General features: G+C 35.2%; 1 protein-coding gene across 3 annotated transcripts in view; it reads left to right on the top strand.

The window, feature by feature from the left end:
• The window catches only part of LOC132125142 (cytosolic carboxypeptidase 4-like), a 202984-nt gene that overhangs the window by 161279 nt on the left and 18771 nt on the right, over nucleotides 1–22934 (top strand). For all 3 annotated transcript variants that reach the window (XM_059536392.1, XM_059536391.1, XM_059536393.1), the window contains 4 exons: nucleotides 976–1105; nucleotides 2924–3055; nucleotides 3799–3975; nucleotides 22668–22831. In XM_059536392.1, coding sequence (XP_059392375.1) covers nucleotides 976–1105; nucleotides 2924–3055; nucleotides 3799–3975; nucleotides 22668–22831 — 603 coding nt within the window. The remainder of the gene's footprint in view (nucleotides 1–975; nucleotides 1106–2923; nucleotides 3056–3798; nucleotides 3976–22667; nucleotides 22832–22934) is intronic.

Raw genomic sequence — 22934 nt, forward strand, 5'->3', positions numbered from 1 at the left:
TTTTGTCACCTCAAATACAGTAATTTCTCTGTCTCCAGACCCCTAGAATATGGCATTTTTGTTTACGATGAAACTCTGAAAATTGTGGCTCTTTTCTCGAACTTCTTCAGTAGAGAACCACAGCTTTTCTCAGAGACTTTAAAAAGTGGGTTGTATTTATAGTCATGCAGTTCTGTTTGTGGTTTCTGTTAATTTTTAATGCATCTTAGTTCAATCAGCGATATCCTCAGAAAAAGTCTGGTTGAACAAACTGTTCAGAGTCAAAGACTCTGCAACTTCCATCTTTGTGTTTTCGCGCAGCCATTATCGATGTCCATGAAGATAGTCATAGCATTTGATAAAAAGCCAGGATGTTTTAGCTTATATTTATTTTCAGATGGTGAGTGTGTTTTGCCTCATGCTTAATCCAGATCAAGTTTGACCCAAAGAAAGCACACAATATATCATCAGATGGAGCACCTGTGATCAGAGACTCAAAAGTTGCGCTCAGCCATTTCAAACGTGGCCTATCAATTTGCTAATGTTTGAACATTGTGTCTTATAAATGGCTTTCAGGAACTGAATTTGGGGGAGTCTGTAGTTGGAAAGCTGCCTCCAAATCAGTAGGATTTTGTCAGGAGATAAAGCTCAGCTGCTGCTCCCTCTCTAATCAACAGACTGTTGCATGGTACGCTAGATAGCTCTGTTCATCACAGACCTTTCAGTAACCTGTAAAGGTAGGCGCTGATATGGGAACGTCACAATTCTGGCGTTTTTAACATTCGCACAGATACACAGAGACAGATTGGTTATCTTGTCTTCAAACAGATAGGTTAGCTGAATCAGATATTGGATCACAAACTCAGATGGGTTTTGATGTCACTTTGATCCCTGGAAATGTGTTAAAGAGCTCATGAAAACCAAATTGAACTTTTAGTTAGTTTAAAGTTGACTTTCTGTTCTTTGTAATCTCTTTTTTCTTTTGATTTATTTCAGTAATCGCTGTTCTCTCACCGCTGAGGACCTCAACAGACAGTGGCTGAAGCCGGACCCTAATTTAAGCCCCACAATTTACCACACCAAAGGCTTCCTCTATTACCTCAACAGCATAGGCAGGACACCACTGGTAAGTTTCCATTAAATCTTGCTGTACTTTAACTGACCTATTGAATCCTAAAGTTCCACGATGGGCTCGCCGGAAATTGCTCCATGATCTCTGAGCTTTCAGCTTCCAAATGCCAGTCAGGGATGACCAAATCCATTAATGTGTGTTAGGGGCCACCAATCTGGATATTAGACCGTACAGACGCAAGCAAGCTTGGCTGGATCTAAGTGCTTCGTGGGTTATCAGAAAACAACTGCAATTTGAAATTACCAATATTTTTAACTGGATTAAATAACCATATTTTCAAAAATAATGAAATCATGATATCATGATATAATGATATAATGACTCCCACATAAAGACATTCACTTGTTTCAATCATGAGTGAATCTGAGGTTTTGAATAAATCTTGATGAAACTGGGTTGAGTAAATGAATAAATGACTCACACATAAAGGCAGTGCCAGCATCCCAATTGACATACTTTCTGCCCTAAATACTATTCAAGATTAATAATCTAGAAACTATTTGGCATGGATAGTATGCAAATTGGGATACAGGGATTAGTTTTGTTTGTGAATCAATCAGCATTTTAAAGTTGAACAAATCAATTGTGTAAATGATTCAGTGACTCATTCATTAAAAAAAACTTACTTGTTTTGTTCCAGAATTAAGTGTTTTTGAATTAATCACATGGGTAAATATTTCAATGACTCATTCATAAAGAGTCACTTGTTTTGTCCATGAAACAAATCCGCATTTTGAATGAATCAGTAAATTATTCGATGATACACTCATTTCTGAATAACATGGAGGTTTTGAATGACTTAGCTGAATAAATAATTTGATGTGTCGCAAATAAAGGCAATCACTGCTGTCACCTACTGGCATATTTGTAACTTGCAGAAGGAGTCACGGAAGAACCTTGTGAACCTCTAGTTCACGTCGTCAAACAGAATTAAGAGCTTTTTTATTTTTAGTCATATCTATTTATAGAGTCTGGACTGGTGCCTTTGAGCTTCTCCTGATGCTGTTAGAGCACTAAAGAACTTCTATCTTTTACCTCATCCCTATCCACCCTCTGTTCTTTTTCAAAAGACACTTCTTGGGAAATGGAGTAATGGACCACTGCTCTATCTATGCAAGTCAGTGGGGAAAAAACAAAACAACAGAAGTAGGTTTGCCAGCACTTTTGAGAGAAAATGCTTGTAAAAATGGTCAAACAATCTAGGATGTCATGACCTAAATCGAAGCTAGCCATTCGAAAGCTACATCTGTACTACCTTCAAAAAGTTTTTGCAATGAAATTAATTCATTTTATTCAGAATAGCGTGGAAATGATCATTGTTGGTCCTGTAATCAAGCAGGAATGTCCTGTTGCGAAGAACCAAAGAACAATAGTGCTAGCAGGAGTACTTTGACACAATTAGCCAGATTTACATATCAATTACACCATAATTCATGTTTAATCTCAGTAATAATTATGCACTGAACCTGGTCAAAGGAACATTGTCATTTCTCCAAAAATTACAGTGGAAAAAATGCAACGAATGAGGAAGAAACCCTCTTGTTGAGCCTTTACAAAAAGTCTCCAATTAACAGCTACACTGTCAAGAGACAACATTTTAATTAGAGTCAAAACGCAATGCATTGTCTAGCATTTTATTCCTCTTGTTGTACATGTCTGGCTGTTGTGTCACAAGATTAATTATGTTTGGCTCAGTCTAAAGTTAACGCTGCATTACTGGCTTTGTTTCCACCTGACACGTGACCTCCTTGTCCTTGGCCATTATTTAAATACCATCTTGAAGTTTCGCTATAAATTTATTACATTCCACAGGTGTTTTGTGATTACCATGGTCACTCCAGGAAGAAGAATGTGTTTCTGTATGGCTGCAGTATGAAGGAAACCCTGTGGCAATCTGGATCTCCCATTAACACGGCCTCCCTAAAAGAAGACCCGGGATACAGGGTACAATTACTGCTATAACAAAGAAAATCACAAATGAGATCTCTCTATCATATCTCAAATGTTTCTCCTGGATGATCTGTTTCAAATTTTTTCAATGGTAGAGTGTTACGCACATTAATTTGACAGCTCTATATTCTTACTGTACATTCATTGTCACTTTTTTTCTATTTGCATTGCTCCTATTTTAGGAGAAACTTCTGAAACACAGTTGATTCGTCAAAGTCATGCAACTGAGAACTCAATTACTTCTCCTGAGCTATGAAAGAGCAACCTTACAGCAATAAAATCTGTTTCACAGCTTTTGCTGTATCCCCATAATCTATTTTACTCTCACAGGAAGAGCCAAAAATGCATGATATGTTTTAGTGTCCTTATTTTACAGTATCATTCATTATATATACAGGGACAATACTTTTCTGATTGGCACGGTTGTTTCCCTCCTTCATGAAACTTATTTCTGAGCCAGTTTTTGAAGTTTAGTGCCAAAGGAAGTTTCTCCACAACATACAGGCTGTGACGAATTGTGTAAAAGGATATTTTAAAGTAATATGTAAATCTGTGGATTCTGTAATGTGGAAAATATTGTACCGCTAGCTGCTGTCTGACTGATGCCTGCCATCTATGCAAAGAAGTCTCTTAAACTAAATATACATAAAACTAGAATGGAAGACACTGGCATAAAATGCAAATACAATGAAATACATGGTTCTTTTTCAAAGCTCATATATTTTTTGTATTGACAGACCATCGCTAAAACTCTGGGCCGAATAGCTCCTGCATTTTCCTTCAACAACTGCAATTATCTGGTGGAAAAGTCTCGCGCGTCCACAGCCCGGGTGGTCGTTTGGAGGGAGATCGGAGTCCTCCGAAGCTACACCATGGAAAGCACTTACAATGGCTGCAATCAAGGCATCTACAAGGTTAGCCTGTTAATGATTCATTTTACTTCTCTATAGATTTGATTAATGGCACTATAGGGTTCCAATACTTTTGAATGCACCATTTTGGCACAATAATTGCACTTATTCACTAACATGGCTACCAAAAATCAGTTTCCAACCACATGCTAAATGCTCACTGTACCACAAAATGTAATGCTGTTTGCATGCAATTAATGTAAAGACAGAAAGAAGGTGGTAATTAAAATTTTATAAAAAAAAAAATGTATATGTGTACTCTACTATTCTAATCAATATTTGGTGTTGGGCGTTTAAAATACATAAAAAAAACCTAATAGTAACATTGTAAAATATTTGTATAGTTTCAAATAATTATTTTTATTTGGACATATTGCAAAATTAAATTTATTATTAAATCAGAATTTTCAGCAGCCATTACACCAGTATCAGTGTCACATAATTCATACTAACAAGTATTTATTTTAAATAGAAATAATTTGTAACATCATAAATGTCTTTACTGTCACTTCTGATCAATTTAATGTGTCCTTGCTGTCTTGAAGTATTAATTTCATAAAAAAAATCTCACTGACCCCAAACTTTTGAATGGTAGTATGTACTTTCTATACATCATGGCATCAAAAGATGGAGATGAGTATTTTAAGCATCAAAATATTGAGACATACGGTGTAATCAAAGACCCTTTCAATCATTTTTATACAATCTAATGTTTTAATTTGGCTGAAACATATCACATTGTATTTTTAAGCTGTTTAGCTGCAAGTGCACTGTTTCAAACCTAGCTTAAATCTGACCTTCTTTCCGTCCCTTGGTGTTCTCCATCTGGCCTTTCCATAGTCGTCTTCTCTAATGATGCTGTCTGAGGGACCATCCCTCGTTTTCCCAGGTATTCATTATCTACTCCTCCTCTCCCCCATCTAGAAGTTTAATAATTATTCATTAACCTGCTTATTTAGCCACATGCCGTTCTCCAGTCGTAACCTAGATACAGTACCTGCGTATTAGCTATATTGAGAAAAAACTTTCAAAAGTTTCTGCTTTTTCATTTTTAATTCTAAGTATACTTTAATGCAGAATTTTTGCTTGGTTTGCAAAACAGTACATTATAAGAAGCAGAGAGAACATATATGCAGTCCTGGGTGCCATCAGAATGAGTCCAAACAGCTGATAAAAACATCACAATAATCCACAAATAATCCATGACTCCAGTCCATCAAATAATGTTTTGGGAAGCATCTTGTAACATTGCTTTCTCCAGTGAAATGTCATCTTATCTGAATCAGCAGACCATTTATAAGTGAAAACTTTCCAAAAGTTGTTTTCAGCAATTTTTCATTTTTTGGGTGAACGGTTCCTCTTAGCCAGCACAAAGACATCCTCGTCCTCAACGCCTTTCAACTTGCACGTGACAGCGTTTATGAATAGATTAAAAGTAATGGGACAAATTTAATCTTGACAATCTATGTATCATTATAAAGATCTAAGCCTCAAGCATCGACGACAGATCGCTGTTTTTCAATGGAAAGCTTATAAAGACTGTATTTGCTACATTTGTGTAAGAAGTACACATACAAACATGAACAAAGGAAACGCTGTACATACCAGATCCGTCGAAATAACGAGTCGTAAACACATCCACAGCTGTAAATCCCGGTTTAGTTAGAAAGGTAAGGGTCCACTGAACGACATCTCATGAAGCACGTTTAGTCCAACGAAGCAATAACGTTGTAATATGGATCATAATTCCTTTGTTTACTTACGTTTCAGTTCTTCAGCGACAGAACTGTTTGCGTCCGTTATGGAATCACTCACGGAAGGAAACTGCGTCTTGGTAGTAAAAAATAACGGCATGGTTTTGCAGCGTACAGTGTCACAAACAGAATGAGGCGATCCACCGGAAAAAAGAATGAATGAAAGATAGGCGAAAGAGTTTTATAGATAGTTGAACTTATAGCGATCGCCCTTTTCTTTGTTTGTTTTATTTTTCAACAATTTTTATATATGTGAGAGTGTGTTTTATGTTGAATGTGAATGTATCTGCATGATTACCATCTGTTTGAGTGCAAATCAGCCCAAATCAGCTCGCTATTACTGTATGATCACGGCTATCAAAGTGAACGCGTCTATGTGATAGAGAGAGTGGATTATTTACTTTGGCACATTTGTGTTATTACCAGGGTTCGAAATGAAGGTGGTCTGGGGGGGTCTCGGACCCTCCATAAGTCATTAGGGACCCCCCATAAGAATTCATTTTTGGATTTTGGGGGATCCCCGACAAATATATTTTAACATTAAAAATGATTGTGAAAATTATAGGTTTTAGTGAAGTTTTGTATTTATAACGGTAATTAATTGATTTCCTAGCGCGAGGCAGCAATCAGTGCAGCTATTAGCCGATTGAGTTCCTATACAGCGTCACAGATTGTTGTGGTGCTCCCGCAGACACATACTAGATGAATGCGGCAAAAAGAGACATCATAAAGAGTGAAATCCTGAATGAAAATCCTGTAAGTGCTTCGATTGTGTTTATATCTCCATAATTTCTTATAGTAAAATATTAGGAGTTCAAGATCAAAAGTTGCATTAACTAGAGATACCCAGTGTAATGTAGAAGAGTACGTTTGTCAATGTTTCTTGCTAGCTGTAACTTATGTGTATGAAGCCAAATGATCTGCTAGCTAACAGCAGACCTAGCAGCTAGACTAGTTATTCAAAGCTAGCTTAACAACCTAACGTTACTTGTCCAGTCAGTCATTACGAAAGATAACCAGGACATAATTCAAGTCTGTGAGTTGATTAAAGTGAATGTGATTTGAGCATGACTGCACATGAGAGCTTGGTAAGCAATATAGGAAGCTAATTTTTTTTTTCTTAATTTAGCATCCTGCATATGGAGAGAAAAAGAGGAAAAGGAAAGATCACCAACTTTTTTTCAAGGGTAAATTGTGCTTATGTGATAACATGGCTGTTGTTGGGGGAAATTGTAGATATCAGGGATGCAAAAACAGCGCGCTTTTCGGCACCTCCCGCCTATGTGTTTCTTTTAATCTCTATGGTATCTGCAACTGCATCAAATTCTCATCAAATTCTACTTTAAAAAACTTCCTGTCAATACAGAACGAAATATGCTGTAGCCTATTTTGCCGTCAATACTGCCGACGTTGTCTTTGCTGTATCTGTAGGCTATATATTTATGTTAAACATCCAAATGTAGACTGGTCTGTCTGTCGGCGCACAGAGCCACAAAGTCGCAGACAGAAGTTCATGAACACCGAATTCCCTTGTCTTTCTTATCGGTGTTTGAACGAAAAAAAAAATGAACGATGTGTCCGAAAAAAGAAGTCAAAGTGCTTTACAAAAAAAGCTACTCAAATCATCAGGTGAAATTGTTTTTTCGGGAAGTATTGGAAGGAGTAGTAAAGCAAAAAGAAGTGATAGATAGTTTTTTAGAATTTCATTTTACTCTGTGTCTGTATGGGTGGGTCAGGGATGTAAGTATCTAGATATTTGCAGCGCAGCGGGGCGAGGGCTTCGGTTACCTCTCTCTTTTTTGATCATACATTTGTTTGCTAATTAATAAAATTTTAGGGGACCCCCCAAGAGTCCTAAGTCATTTCGAACCCTGGTTATTACCATCTGTATAAGTGGCCATCAGCACATCAGCACTTATTTGCATCATAATTCATTGTTAATGCTGTATTTCTAGCAATTTCATGATTTTCTGTAATTGGCAAACAAAGTTAAATCTTTTTTTATTTTTCTTATTATTCTTATTTTTCTTACTCCAATTATTCTTATTGTATTTTTCTAGTGCTCAAATAAATCACTTATATGATGTCTAAGTTTCTGTCTAGTGTTTTATAATTGAAAAAAACTATGCAGTGGTATGTTTACTGACTAAATAGTTTGTAGAAGCCTTCAGTACTATTGGGAAATATATTTTTGTATATTTGGGGGGTGGGGGGTGTAGACATAGTCTCATAAAAATATTTTCAGGAGTCTCATTTTTCATGATATCTTTTTCAGATTTGAAATAGAAACTCATGAGACATGTGGCTTTCAACCCATTACTTTTCTAGATTGCTCCAGGACTCATTTCATGTATTTTTATATCAAATAAAAAAATATTTAAGTGCGGTAAAAAAAAAACTCAAGGCACTTCAGTGTCTATAACTTTTAATATTTTTGAGCCCAAAGGGTCTTCTTTCCAAAGACACCAAAATTATGTATGTAACACACTGAAGTAGGAAACTGTTACAATTATAAGTTTGGTAGAGCACTTTCAGCTGTGAGTCCCATAATGGGGGGTGCTGGCTAACAGGTTAAAGGGACTTGGTTTGGTACTCAGCTAGCAGCTAGCAACCAGTAGTGTTATACACAGCCAGACTTGGTAACATTAGAGATACTGGCAGATGGTATTTAGTCAAAGTAGAGTGATTCTAACGCAGTGACATTTGCAAACATTCTGGGAGGTCTGGCAGTCCTTTAATAAAGGACAGGGTGCCGAATTACTCTTGACCATGGACTGCATGGACCAAGGTTCTGCAAGTAAGAAAATGTTTTTGGAAAGTGCTAATGGTTGAGGAATAAGGTCTGATATGAGAATGTCAGCTCTTGAGGGAGACGTTTTATTAAGTTTAAGTCCTTATTTCCTGTCAAAATGGGACTTGTAGCTCAAATAAAACAGAGGCAGGATCTGTGCCAGCTAACAGGTGGACATAAGGTGAGAACAGCCCTATTATTTCTTCAGGGTTGACTATCAAGACCTTAGACTTGGATTTATCCATCCATAGTAATTGTTTGCCATCCAGTTTCTGTTATTTAGCTCAATCTACTGTTTTGTTCTTATGTGTCAGTGTTAGATCTTCTCTGACATTCTGCTTAAAAGTTGGGAGTCTTGTGTTGACTGCTGATGTTTAGTTTGTACTCTTCAATGAAGCTGCCAGCCAAGTGCCAGTCAGGGGTCTGTTTCAGACTAGAGGCTCTGATGTACTGCTAGTATTGTTGTTGTGCATCTGGGACGTCCATGTCTCCTCTCCCTGTGCTGGTTAGATGCAGTTTGCTTTCTTCTTTCAAGACAGTATTGCATGGAATGGCCTTCAATTCTCAAAAGAATAACAAATGGATGTATTTCTAGAGAAATGTTTGTTGTTGCATGGGTATATATTCAATACTTCAGCAACCAAATAGAAACTGTAACTGTTTCCATAATTTATTCTTAAATTCCTTATCTGAAAAGTGTGTACTGTGTATATTTATATGTATATATAAATAAACACACATGCATGAATGCATTTAAGAAATATTTACATGTATTTAAATACGATTTATATATGTTTGTGTGTGTGTGTGTGTGTGTGTGTGTGTGTGTTTGTATGTGTGGATATATATATATATATATATATATATATATATAAATAAAACTAAATGACTACAAATATTTAAATAATAATCTAAATAATCTAAAAATAAAACAAATGAAAATAACAGATATTTTCAAAATGATCAAATAAATACAATTATAAATATTTAATGTGTAACTCTTATATATATTTTTCTTTAAAAAAGAAAAAAGGTGTATACAGACACAATGGAAAAAGTAAATACTAATTAAATTGTAGATTCAACATTTACATTTTGAAAACAAAAGCAAAAACAACTTCTTCTTACTAAAATAGTTTTTTTTTATTGTCAGCAACACATCATTTGAAGTTATTGTGTTTCCAAACCTAGTCGATGGGCCAATGTCAGAGTAAACCGCATCCCTGTTGGTGTTTGAAGAGCATGTCGGACAATATGCAGGACGCATGAGCTTCTAAAAGTGTATAGATTTGGACTAATGGATCAGAAAATCAGACATTTCATTACGAGCAGCGCGTACAAGCGCAGCTGGCAGGCCAGATGTTTTGGTACATGTACTTTTAGCAATGGGCAGCAGCCCGAGAGTCTCTTGATTAAAAAGTCTGTACGAATATTCACAGCCGATGTCAGGAACCTGGCAGACCATTAGACTGTGGAGCCAATTCAAGTGGGCCCTCTCTGGGTCCTGTAATGTGAGTTAGACGAGAGCGAGGACGTGAAAAAAAAAAAAAAAAGGAGAGAAAAGAGTGGGGAATGGGTAGAAACACTCCCTCTGTTCACAGCTAATTCATGCCAATTAGCAGCTCAGACGAGCTCTGGGATTCGAAGACGGAGCGAAGCTTAATTACGTTCTCAGTCAGTAAATTAGAGCCCGGGTCATTCTGAGTAACGCCGTCTCTGAAATGTCATAACTGCCTAGTGGAATCCCTGACAGCTACATGTGTAACATAAAAGAAATGTCACGCTGAATCTGAGCTTCGACCAGCAGTGCTGATGAGTAATGTTTTTGCTCCAGACAGAAAGTGAGTGAAACTTATCCATTTTCCCAGATTGCCAATGACACTGGTAGGACATTTTCAGATGGTGTCCCTCTCAAAGCAGAGGTGTCTTTTGCCAACTGAAGGATAATCTTCAAAGGGGATCTCATTTGCATCTCAAAGATTGCACCTTTAATCACCTTAGCATTGCAATTTCAAAGTGCCGAATGAAATTCTCCACTTCCTTTACTTTGCAATTCTTTCTCCTCTGAACTTAATCAACTATTGACATTTTTTGCAAGGAAACACGTGGATTAAGATAAACAAGAGGCTTTGAAATTGGAACAGTGGAAGTTTGTTTAATTAAGTACAGAGTCTGGGGTGGTGGGCTGACCACCTTGGTCTCTGTGCCCCCTCAACTCTGGTGCTGTCTCTGTAGTGGATGCCATGATTTTAGTTATTAAATTTTAGTTATTAAACTATATGTTATTAAATTATACATGTAAATAAAATAATCTAATGTATAAGTTTCATGTTTGTGTTTATCCCATTTTTTTCAATGCATCTGAAAATTACTTTTAAGAAAACATTAAAGTAGTCCCAAAAGTAGTCCCGTCCCCCCAAGAAAAGAAAAAAAATGCACCCCCCAAAAAAGTTTCGCCTGCCCCCTCACTTTGTGCGCTCTGGTGCCGACCCTGATTATGCCGAGTGCTACATTCTGATTAGTTTTAATTTAGTCACTTTTGTTTCGAAGCGTTAACTCTGAAGCAACGTTTGGGTTTTAGTGAGTTCTACAGGGAGTTGCAGCAACCATGGAACATTTTTAGTGGGTAATTTATTTCCTCATCTAAAATTTGACACGTAATGAGCTGTCAATACTGTCTGACTTAATGTCAGCTGTTTAGACTTGGTGTTTTTTTGTTTTTTGTTGTTGGAGAAACATTAAAAAACAAGACATCAGCATAGACATTGCATTTTATTCCATCAAATAAAATAAATATAGTTCACTTTCAGGAAGTGTATTTATTAGTGCTGTCAAATGATTAATCATGAATAATCGCATCCAAAATAAAAGTATTTGTTTACAGAATATGTGTGTACTTTGTATATTGTATTACATATACTGTATGTAAACACACAAACGTGCATGTATATATATTTAAGAAAAATATGTTGTTTATATATTAAATGTATTTACATATAAATTAAATTATAGGAATATAAATATATACATGTAAATATTTTTTAAATATATACTGTTTGTGTGTGTGTGTGTGTATGTATGTGTGTGTATATATATATATATATATATATATATATATATATATATATATATATATATATATATATATATATATATACATATATATAAATATATATATACATATATATATATATGTATGTACAGAGAGAGAGCGAGAGAGAGAGAGAGAGAGAGAGAGAGAGAGAGCCCTCCATAAGTATTGGAACCATAAAGACAAAATTGCTTTCTCTGCTGTTGAGTCAAGACATTTGCAAATATGATTACAGAATGAACTACAGAATGTCACATTTTATTATTTGGTCTTTCAAGAAATACATGTTTTACCAAATAAAAAGGACAACACTTTTAAAGTTCCCACTATTTGATGTGAGCATAAGTATTGGAACAGTTGAATTTAAGGCAGATGTAAAATATTAAAAGCGAATATTTAGTTACAGATCCCTTCCATGCAATCAGAGCAGTGAGTCTGCAACCCATAGACTTCACCAGACTCTTGGTCTTATGCTTTGAAATGCTTTTCCCCATCCTTTAATGCAGCCAATTCCAACTGTTGCTTGTTTTGGGGAGTTTCTGTCTTTAGTCTCCTCTTCAGCTGGTGAAATTAATGTTCAATCGGATTTAAATCTGGAGATTGATTTGGGCAAACTAAGACTTTACATTTCTTTGCCCTGATAAAGTCCTTGACTGAACTGGCAGGGTGTTTTGGGTCATTGTCCTGATCTAATATGAAGTGCTTTCTAATGAGTTTGGGCATTTTCTTGAATATTGGTAGCCAAGATGATTTTGTACCCTTCCAAATTCATTCTGCTACTGCCATCATACATTGTCATCATTAAAATGAAGAGGTCATGTTCTAGAGACCATGCCATGATGCCACCTCCACCAAATTACAGATGAGGTTGTATGCTTAGGATCATTTGCAGTTCTCTTTAATCTCCACACTTTTGCTTTCCAATCACTTAGATAAAGGTTAATCTTTATCTCATCGGTTCATCAACTCTGGCTGACATTTGTGAAGAATCTTGCCTTTCTATTTTTGGTGCTGATCAGAGGTTTGCATCTTGCTGTGTAGCTTCTGTAACTCTGTGTCAAATTCTCTTGCGGACTGTAGATTGACAGAGCACCACCTCAGCTTTCTGAAGATTGTTGGTGATTTTACAGACATGTGGGTCTGTAAAAAAAGGGTTAATTTCACAGCTTTTATGATTTGTCTGTCTTCAACTACTGTTGTTTTTCTCAGCCAATCAGGTCATCGTTGGTTGCTGATGTCGCCGGTAGTTTGCAAACTCTTGATTTCTACATGCCCTTTGTTTTCCCTATAGTTCTAATTGACTTCCTCTTTTCTTTTAGCATCCAGATTGCTTGCTTTTCTTTAAGAGTCGGCTTCCTCTTCATCATCCTGGTTTGTGTGTGTCATCGTCGAATGCAAGACTTAGAATGCAGACGCAATGGATATAACTGATAAGAGACATTCCCTGCTTTTAATATCTGAAGAATGAATGCAACAGGACACAGCTGAACACATAGAAAGACCTGTGAGGCAACTGTTCCAATACTTCTGCTCACATCAGATAGGGAGATAGAAACTCTAAAAGTGCTGATCTTCTTAGCTGGTAAAACATCTTTGTGTTCATTCACCCAATAATAAAATCTTTCCTGTTCCAATTCTTATGGAGGGCACTGTATATGTATGTAGTATGTATGTGTGTGTGTATATGTATGTAGGTACTGTATGAATGTATTATTATGAATGATACATCAGTCCACATTAAAAAATAAATAAACTTAATAAATAAAATAAAGCTAACATCCCATTATCTCGAACAACTTTCTTTTATTGGTGACATCATCGAGGCCACCAGTTTTTTGCTTATTCCTTCTAGTCACCTGGCTCCATCATATGTACTTTTACCTCAAATTATATCCCATTCTGCAAAAATATGTGACTTTATAAAAGTAAAATAAGTTGTGAGTGCAGTCTCATGTTCACTTTGGGATAAATGTGTCATATAAAGTGAAGTTTGGATTAACTGCGACAGACTGGAGACATGAATCAGATTGACTGTTTGGATGGGCTGCTCTATGGCTGCCGCTGAGAGGCATTTCATAGAAGATGACTGATCTGATAATTGTGTTTCAGGACAGTAAGTGGAGTTATGACCCATCCGATTTCCAGAAATTTAATTGGGTATCTAAAAAAAAAATAATTAAAAAGAAAGATATAATGATGGCTATAGCCATTTTGAGGAACATATGCTGGAGACAGTAATTTGATGTTTGCAAATTGATTAAAGCAACTCTCATAATATGTGATTAATTTTAAAGGACAGTTTTTAATTATGGTCATGGCAATATTTCGCAAGGCACAGCAAGCTGAGGACACTGACTGTGCTGAGTGTGCAGGTCTGACAGTCAGCAGAACACTGCTATTAAATTATATGCCTATATATATATATATATATATATATATATATATATATATATATATATATTTTCTTATTACACATCATATTTTAATTAATTATAATTAAATTAAAATTAAAATGTGATGTAAATAAATATGATGTTTCATTTTCATCCATATTTTGTACAGCTGATGTTCGTCTTGACTTCTCGCATGGTTGTGTGATATACTCTTAGATGTTCTGGATGCCCCAGCGTTTCCATCTCAATGTTTCCCACGGTGAAGGGAAAGCTAGCACTTCAAACGCTGAAGACCTCTCTAAATCATTTCTGCAGGTCAGGCTTTTAGAATCGGATCTCTGTTTCCATTCACTATTCATCAGTGGCTGATGTTAAATGATGGTGTCATACAGAAATACGAGGGGAAATGTCAGTTGTCCGGTCTACTGGAAGAGAGCGTAGATTTTAGATGAGGATTCATTTCACACTGATGCACACACACACACACACACACACACACACATAGATACATCAAGTGTTTCAGAAAGGTTAAAGGAAATACTTTTAAAATTCAGTGGGTTAAGAAGTCCATAGTGAATAATCCGTATTTAAACTTCAATTTAAAATCTATTTTAAATGATCAACATTTTAGGATTTTAATATATCTAAAACAAATGTTTTAACATACAGTTAAGGTTAGTTAGCATAAATGGTATGTAAAATGTGTAATTAAAGCAACTGTGAATATATTAAAGTTAAAAAAAAATATATAAAATTATAAAAAAGAATATTCTGTTTTTAGGCTATCAACCCTGAATGTACTTGCCTTTGATAGAGAAAAATGAAAGAGTGCTTGGCTGTTCTTCAGCATTTTCGGAAGAAAACATTTCATGTGAAATATGTAAATGTAGAGGTTTTTAATATGATAAAGAAGGTTCAGGAAACTCATTTTCTCTCAAAGTAATTAGACTATTTAGTATATTTTTAGGCACAATGTGGAAAACCATAAATATGGGATGTGCTTTGAAAGCATGATGTTTACTGGATGTGACCTGCTTGAATCAACAGGTGATGGTTCCCTGAGCTTAATTGCATTATCACCTTCATTAAAGCCACTGAATACAACTTAGTTTGTAATTATCAATCTTTAAAAGTTTCTTGCTGAACTCCAGAGGCTACGTGAACATATGGTCTATCAAAGCCAGCCCTGACTGTCTTTAGATTTTCCGTCCAACGAAACAAGACTCCTCTGATCCTTGCATTTAGTAGGACTTCATGAAAAATGCACTTATCGCCAGGCTCGTTTCCAAATTCTTCATTATTTCATAAACACTTTATTATTTATGTTTAGCATCAGAAAAGATGTCAGCGGGTTTTTAAGTGTCTTTTTTATTTTAAGATTGACAAAGAAAATCCTGCTAGCAACTGTACTGAGTGTTATAGGCCATGCATAGTAGTGATAAAACAATGCTATACAAATTCTAATAATAAAATGCAGTTAAACATATTATCGTGCATAGATAGAATAGCAAATACGAGATCTGAAAAACCAAAAGTTGGTTAAAATGGCCAAATATTTAATGAACATGCACCAAGCAGCACAATGAAAAACGTAACTTTTAATCAGTTTTTGACAAAGGTCAAAGTAAATTATGAAGAGCATTATGGTTTCAAAATATATATTACGCAATCAAAGATATTCCAGATATTTCTCAGAGGACTTCCGAGTTAGTTTTAAAAAACAGTAGGCCATTTGCTATGTTATTCTTTTAGAGGCTGTGTAGTGATATAGCTGAGAGCTAGAGGGAGCCACTGAGTCAAGAACTCCAATCTCATCATGACTCACTTCATCAATGACACATAGGCTTGCTAGCAGAGCTCTGTTATGCTTGGGCATCTATTGGAAAACAGTTCGAGTTCTGTGCTACCAAATGTCCTGTAAGATTGTTTAACCACAGAACTAAGCTACAGAAGCCTCGGGGGAAATAAAGCACTTGGTTGAAAATGGCCAGGTAGCTACTAGTTAGCAATTGTGTGCCATGTCATTGATTTATGATTGCAGGCTGAAAGGAAGAAAGGTGGGTTTTGTGGGTATATGTAAGGAGGTAAGTGGGCAAAGCGACGCAAGACCAGACAGTTTATATGCAATACATCATTGTCATCGGAAATGTCAACAGTGGCATTAGCATGTCACATTATTCACTGAAATGTGCAAAACCACTCTGAGGAGCATGCAAACGAATGGATTATACAAATTCTCAAAAGATAGACTAGGAAGTAGGTCTGGATGGTCAACTAGTCAGTTAGTGAAGTTGACTAGTTTATCTAGATTTTTGATAAATTTAGAGACCCTACGTTTTGTTACATCTAAATTAGTATTTGAGTTACAGAACTTTTTAAGCTTTTTAAACTGTTTTGGTTACAAATTATTTGTATCTGCAGTTGAAGTGTTTAAAGCTTGTTTGCAAAAATAATATATGGATATCCGTATTCAGTGTTTATTATAAAGAGTAAATTCCCTTATTTTATACCTGCAAGATGTTATATTATTCAGTCTAGAGCTAAAATTATGGTGGTCCAGTTAGTGCACAACTCAGAGAAATCACCACAACACCACAGGACTAATTTCGTTGTGTTGTGCTAATTTAAATGCGTTGTGGCTTGTTTCTATTGTGTTGCGCTAATTTTGTGTTGCAGCCACAGTTTTTTCTGATATGTTGGGCGTTGTTTCCTTTGTGTTTTGCTAATTCCGTTGGGCTGTGGCTTGTTTCCTTTGTGTTGTGCTAATTTTGTCGTGTTGCAGCTTGTTTCCATTGTATTGTGCGAATTTCATCATGTTGTGACTTGTTTCTGTTGTGTTGCTGCTAATTTAATTGTGTTGCAGCTTGTTTTCTATTGAGTTGTGGAGATTTAATTGTGAAGTACTGGGCCACCGTATAAAATCACCTCCTGTGCCCTTACATGGTGAATTTTTAGAGGGGAAAGCTATTTGTAGTAGTTTCGGAAACAATAGTATGTATTGAGTTATTTATTTGAGTGCATTCATTCAATCCCATAACACACCTAAAAATATATTCTTCTATGGAATCCCTGTGAAATCACTCTTTTAAAACCTTTATTTGGATGAGTGTAGCTATTTTCATGACAGTGGTTTAAAATTAAAACTGGTTGAAAGAAAAAATGCCAGTTATTTATGGACTTGAGTTCTATGGTTTCCTGTAATCACTGTAATCAATTCCTATAATCAATTTCAGATAAAAAAAAATAATAATAACAATAAATCATCTGAACAAGTAACTTGCATATCTGCCACCATAATAGCTGGGTCTTCTTTTCTATACTTACGAACATGACGTAAAAAATCAGGTATGAAGGTTGTAAACCTGATATTTCCCACCAAATCTGACCCAATCAATCAAAATATAAACTATTATTGTAGGATTAAAGCTTATTCACACAGAGCACGATAACTAACATTTAAAAAATAATTTGAGTATATATGGTACAGTTTATTTAATATAGGCTATTTTATACAATATATTTCACAAAAAAATGTAGTTTTCACATCCTTAAGAATGTGCTTCCTTCCATCCATCCAATTTTTAAAAAAAATAATCTAATTTGCTGCCATGGGGCAATTTTCTACAATTGATACCAGTCTATTCAGTGGCACATAGCCATGGTGATCAAGCCGTATGCCACTGAGATTAGCTTAGAGTTAATAAGAGCGATCAGGAGGGGTAATTTACCTCTCTAATGGCTTGGGCCCTCTGAAAGGGCATGATAGCTTCTCTGCCTGTGTGCTGTTTTGGCAGTCTTCCTGCTGCCTGCTTGGCTTTCCTCAACTCTGGTCTTATCAAAGGGAAAAACTGTCACTCCAATAAACAAGGAATTTGCCCCTGCCGACCGAAACGCTTTGCTGCATAAGAGAACGAGCAACTCTTTTTATTTATTTATTTTTGAGTCTAGGCTCAAAGTGATTTAGATTTGTTAATTTGTAAACAAGAGCGTGCAAGCTGTGTGTATTTGTCTGTGTTTGGGAATAATCTATTATGTGCAATATTTTTGCTTCATTTCTTGCATTTAAGTGCCTCAGCCAGTGTTAAATCAATCAGTCTTGTTAAGTGGTGGAAAACTTACATATTTACTTTTTTTGATCAACCAGTTAATCAGTTCTGATGCTTGAAAATATCTTATATATATACAGTACAGACCAAAAGTTTGGAAACATTACTATTTTTAATGTTTTTGAAAGAAGTTTCTTCTGTTCATCAAGCCTGCATTTATTGATCAAAAATACAGAAAAAAACTGTAATATTGTGAAATATTATTACAACTTAAAATAATAGTTTTCTATTTGAATATACTTTTAAAAAATAATGTATTCCTGTGATGCAAAGCTGAATTTTCAGCATCATTACTCCAGCCTTCAGTGTCACATGTAACATCCAGTCTATCACATGATCATTTAGAAATCATTCTAATATTCTGATTTATTATGGGTGTTGGAAACAGTTCTGCTCTCTTATATATTTGATGAATAAAAGGTTAAAAAGAACTGCATTTATTAAAAAAAAAATTCTAATAATATATATTCTAATAATATATTTTCTTTACTATCACTTTTTATCAATTTGACACATCCTTGCTGAATAAAAGTATTGGTTTTATTAAAAAAAAGAAAGAAAAAAAATACTGACCCCAAATTACTGACCAGTAGTGTATATTGTTATTACAAAATATTTATATTTTAAAAACATAGCTTCTTCTTTTTTTTTTTTTTTTTTTTACTTTTTATTCATCAAAGTATCCTAAAAAAGTATCACATGTTCTGAAAAAATATTAAGCAGCAGAACTGTTTCCAACTTTGATAATGAATCAACATATTAGAATGATTTCTAAAGGATCATGTGATAATGATCCTAAAAATTCAGCTTTGCATCACAGAAATAAATGATCATTTAAAGTATAATAAATTTAAAAACAATTATTTTAAATTGTAATAATATATCACAATATTACATTTTTTTCTGTATTTTTGATCAAGTAAATGCAGGCTTGATGAGCAGAAGAAACTTCTTACAAAAACATAAAAAATAGTATTGTTTCCAAACTTTTGGTCTGTACTGTGTATATATATATATATATATGTTTATTTTAGAGATGCCAAACGATTAATCGCTATTAACCACATCCAAAATAACAGTTTGCAGAATATATTTGTGTGTACTGTGAATATTTTATTAAGTATGCATAAATATACACACATGCATTTATATTTTTATATATAATTCTGAATAAAGTATGAACTAATATCTGAAGTCCTTCACAGTGCAGGTTCATGAGTATTCTGAATCACACAAAAAATGTCATCTGAATGTTCTGATGTTCTAACATCTGACATAGATTTTATTATTTGCACTGAACATGTTGCATATCAGCAACCACTTTTAATGTAGTTGCTTTGCTGCACTTAATTTGCAATAAGCTACATGCAAATATAGCAGATGGGTTCAGCTTCCGCTCGAAACCCATAAGCACGAGAGTTTTGAAACGACCGATTGCATCCGAATGGAAGTTAAAGGGCTGTGCGTCAGCTGAAATGATCAGTGTGGCCTACTCAATGCAAACATGGTGAGAATTGATTTTCGACTGCGAGCAAACAGCCCAGGCTCTATGCATTCTACACGTTACCCTCGGTTTGCCTCTAAATTATTGAAGAGCGATACCCAGAACACACCACCATGCTCATACTGAGCAGTTCTCCCTCGCTTTCGGCACCCCAGCGTCTCATTGGCTGGTTAGAGGGAGGCTGCGGTAAACGTCTGTTTGTTTGTGACCGTCTTGACAAGAGTGAGTTTGTGTCTGCGCTGTGGACGTGTGTGTGTTTTTGTACGCTGTGTCTCTCGATCACATAAAGGTCAGGTGTGTGTAGGTGCGCCTGGTGTTGCTCGCCCATCATTCTCTTCCTTACACAGCTTCCTATTAATTTGGCCGCTTCCCCAGAGTGTGGTGAGATTCTTAAGGTATTAGCGCTGATGCTAACTCCCTTCTGGCTCATCTGCCCTGCTGAGTTTACAACTAAGGCTCACTTATCTACAGCGTCAAGGCTCGTACATGGGGAGAGAGAAAGAAAGAAGGGTTGTTGGTGTCACATGGGGTGAAAGATGCAACCAAATAAGGTTTGTTCATCTGAAAAATTCACAGCCTACACAGCCCTGTAAGTCGCGATCGCTCATAATGAATTGTTTCTAATAGGGATTGCATTGCAGCAAAACCGGACTCAATCTCACCAAGCCGAGGTTGCAGTGAATGATGGGTTCACAGGGATTCGCTGCCCCGCATTCTCTGGGGAAGTGTGCAGCTTTCACACGCTAATAACATGCTCAAGTGAGCAGGTGCAGCTGCTCCATGGCGAAATAATCTGCAATCATTATGTTGTTATAAAAGGCGTAATCTGACAGAAAACGGATCGTTGAAACGGGCAAGGTTAAAGACTTTATTTGGGTGAGAATACATATGACATGGAGGGAACAGCTTGTAATTATGACTTTTCTTATGTTGTTTGACTGTTCATTTTATGACTGATTGCACACAGTTGTTTCATGTCTCCATTTTCAAAATGTTTACAACTGTTCATAGATTCGAGGTTAAAATTTATATAAAACAATCTAATTGGTTTTTGTATATATTTCTATTAGTGGGCATAATTTTTTTTATTATTATTATAACAAATATTTATAAGTTTGTTTGCATTTTTTAACAATGACTTTGCCGTTATTAGTTCATTTAAATGAAACAACTTCTAAAAGTATATAAAAAGAATCAGAGTAAATTGAAAAACATCAGAATGCTTTTTATCGTTTTTAAAACATTTATAAATATATTTGCATTTTTGTTGCAATTTATAATCCTCTCTCAACGTTAGCCTCATCACAAGACTGAAATTCTGAAATCATATAAACAAACTGAAATTTATTTAATTGTTCACCAAAAATCTTACAAACTGTTGCTCTGAAATCAATTGACATTTTGTTGAATTGTTTCTTTATGTATCTTTTAATAAACACTTGGGGTTCCTTATCAAGGAAAAAACAATCAATCAATCAATCAGTCAAGGCTTTCAAAATTCATAAAAGTAAGCAAAATATGTTCTATCAAGTTATGTTATACTACAAAATTTAATCAGCTAGGAACCGATAGACAGTGTCTTTTTGAGGTGATAATTATGATTGAATGGAAAGAGTATAATAAAAAAAACAATTATGGAATTTTATTGCCCATATTTTTTAAAGCCATGAAAACTGCATGCATAATAATAAACTGCAAAATGCAGATTATAATACGTTTTAGATGGAGTATAGCAGGCCATCTTACCAAAGATAATGTCAACTACCCATACTAAATACAAAATCATGTTGTCAAAGCCACAGATACTTGTTATATTTTATAAAACATCCTTAGTTTATTTCAAGACATTTACTGTACACAATAAATGCATACAGTAAATGCTTTGGAATGAACTTAATGGAAACATGAATTATGACTTGGGTGAGCAGATAAAAGCTCCACAAGCTTCTTTGTTTTGGTTTCACCGGTGAGTGGAGCACTGAAGAAACATGGAGACACTGCAGATTTATTGATTTTGTTAATCTGCAGTAATCCACAGCTCATTGAACCACTGGGTCAGTACTTTAGGTTATTGCATGCTTTTGTGTGCATAGAAAAGCATGAACGTTTCAGTGCATGCACTGTGTTTGTTTACTAGTGGCAGAAAATATTGGTAGTGTCTGGATTTCCATTAATGGTTGTTTCCGGAACAATGCATTATATGAGAGGAGAGTTTGTGCACAGCGGGAAGTGTGCAATATCGTTGTGGTGTCAATGCAGATGCATTTTTGGACCTGACTCAATGCTGCTTTCAGCAAATTTTCCAAAGTGCTACAATGGGCTGCAAAATACAGCAGCTACACAATATATTGGTCTCAAATAAACATGTCTAATTCTTACCACATACAAAAACATCCAAGTGGTATTTGCAAAATAAATAAATTAATTAATTAGTTAAATTCTAAACATTCCCCAAAATCTTTTCATGAATCTTCAGTTTTACAAAAATGTTTGCCCCGTTTGTTTTTTTTTTTTTGTTTTTTTTTTTTTGCCTTGTTGCTTGCTGTTTGTTTTGTATTGTTTTTATTTTGGTTTGTGTTTTACATTTTTTTTTTTTTTTTTTTCATTGTTTTTTTTTGCTACATTTTAATTTGAGTTTTGTGTTTTGTTAGAATTTAGTTGTGTTTCTTGTGTGTGTGTGTTCTGTTTTTTGGCTTTTGGGGGGGGGGGGTGTTTAATGTTTTGTTTTGCATTGTTGCTGTTGTTCCTTTTGTGTTTTGTTTGCTTTTTTTTTTTGGTTTATTTTATTTTGCATTGTTAATTTATTTGTTTTTATTTATTTTAAATCAAACATTTTGTCTAAACAATAGTTTCAGTTGTAGTTTATAGAGATTTTGTGACTTAATTCAAGAACATTCATATATTTTCTTGCACTAGTGTTCCCAGTGCAAATGTCTACACTTACAATAAGTCTCCAGAATTAAGTGACAAGTCTATAAATGTAGTTTGACAGCCCAATCAATCAGTCTGTCAATCATAACTCTGAACTGTCAATCTCAAATGTCTTCACCTCGCAGGGGTTGCAGACAGGGACACGGGAGCTGGAGGAGATGGGAATGAAGTTCAGTCAGAGTCTTCTCACCCTCAGGAGGAACGCCATCCATTATAACAGCCGTCTGATCCAACACGCATCTGCCCTGTTGGACCTGGACGACAGGCTTCTCAACCACAAATCCAATAAGTGAGTTTTAAATGAACCTATTTTGACCGCAGACGCATCTAGGGCTTCAAAACTTGTCAAAATAGACCACCATAAAAAAGTTTTTCTAAATCAAAGGTTTATG

This window comes from Carassius carassius, chromosome 43 (genome assembly GCF_963082965.1).
Source record: "Carassius carassius chromosome 43, fCarCar2.1, whole genome shotgun sequence".
Lineage (NCBI taxonomy): Eukaryota > Metazoa > Chordata > Actinopteri > Cypriniformes > Cyprinidae > Carassius > Carassius carassius.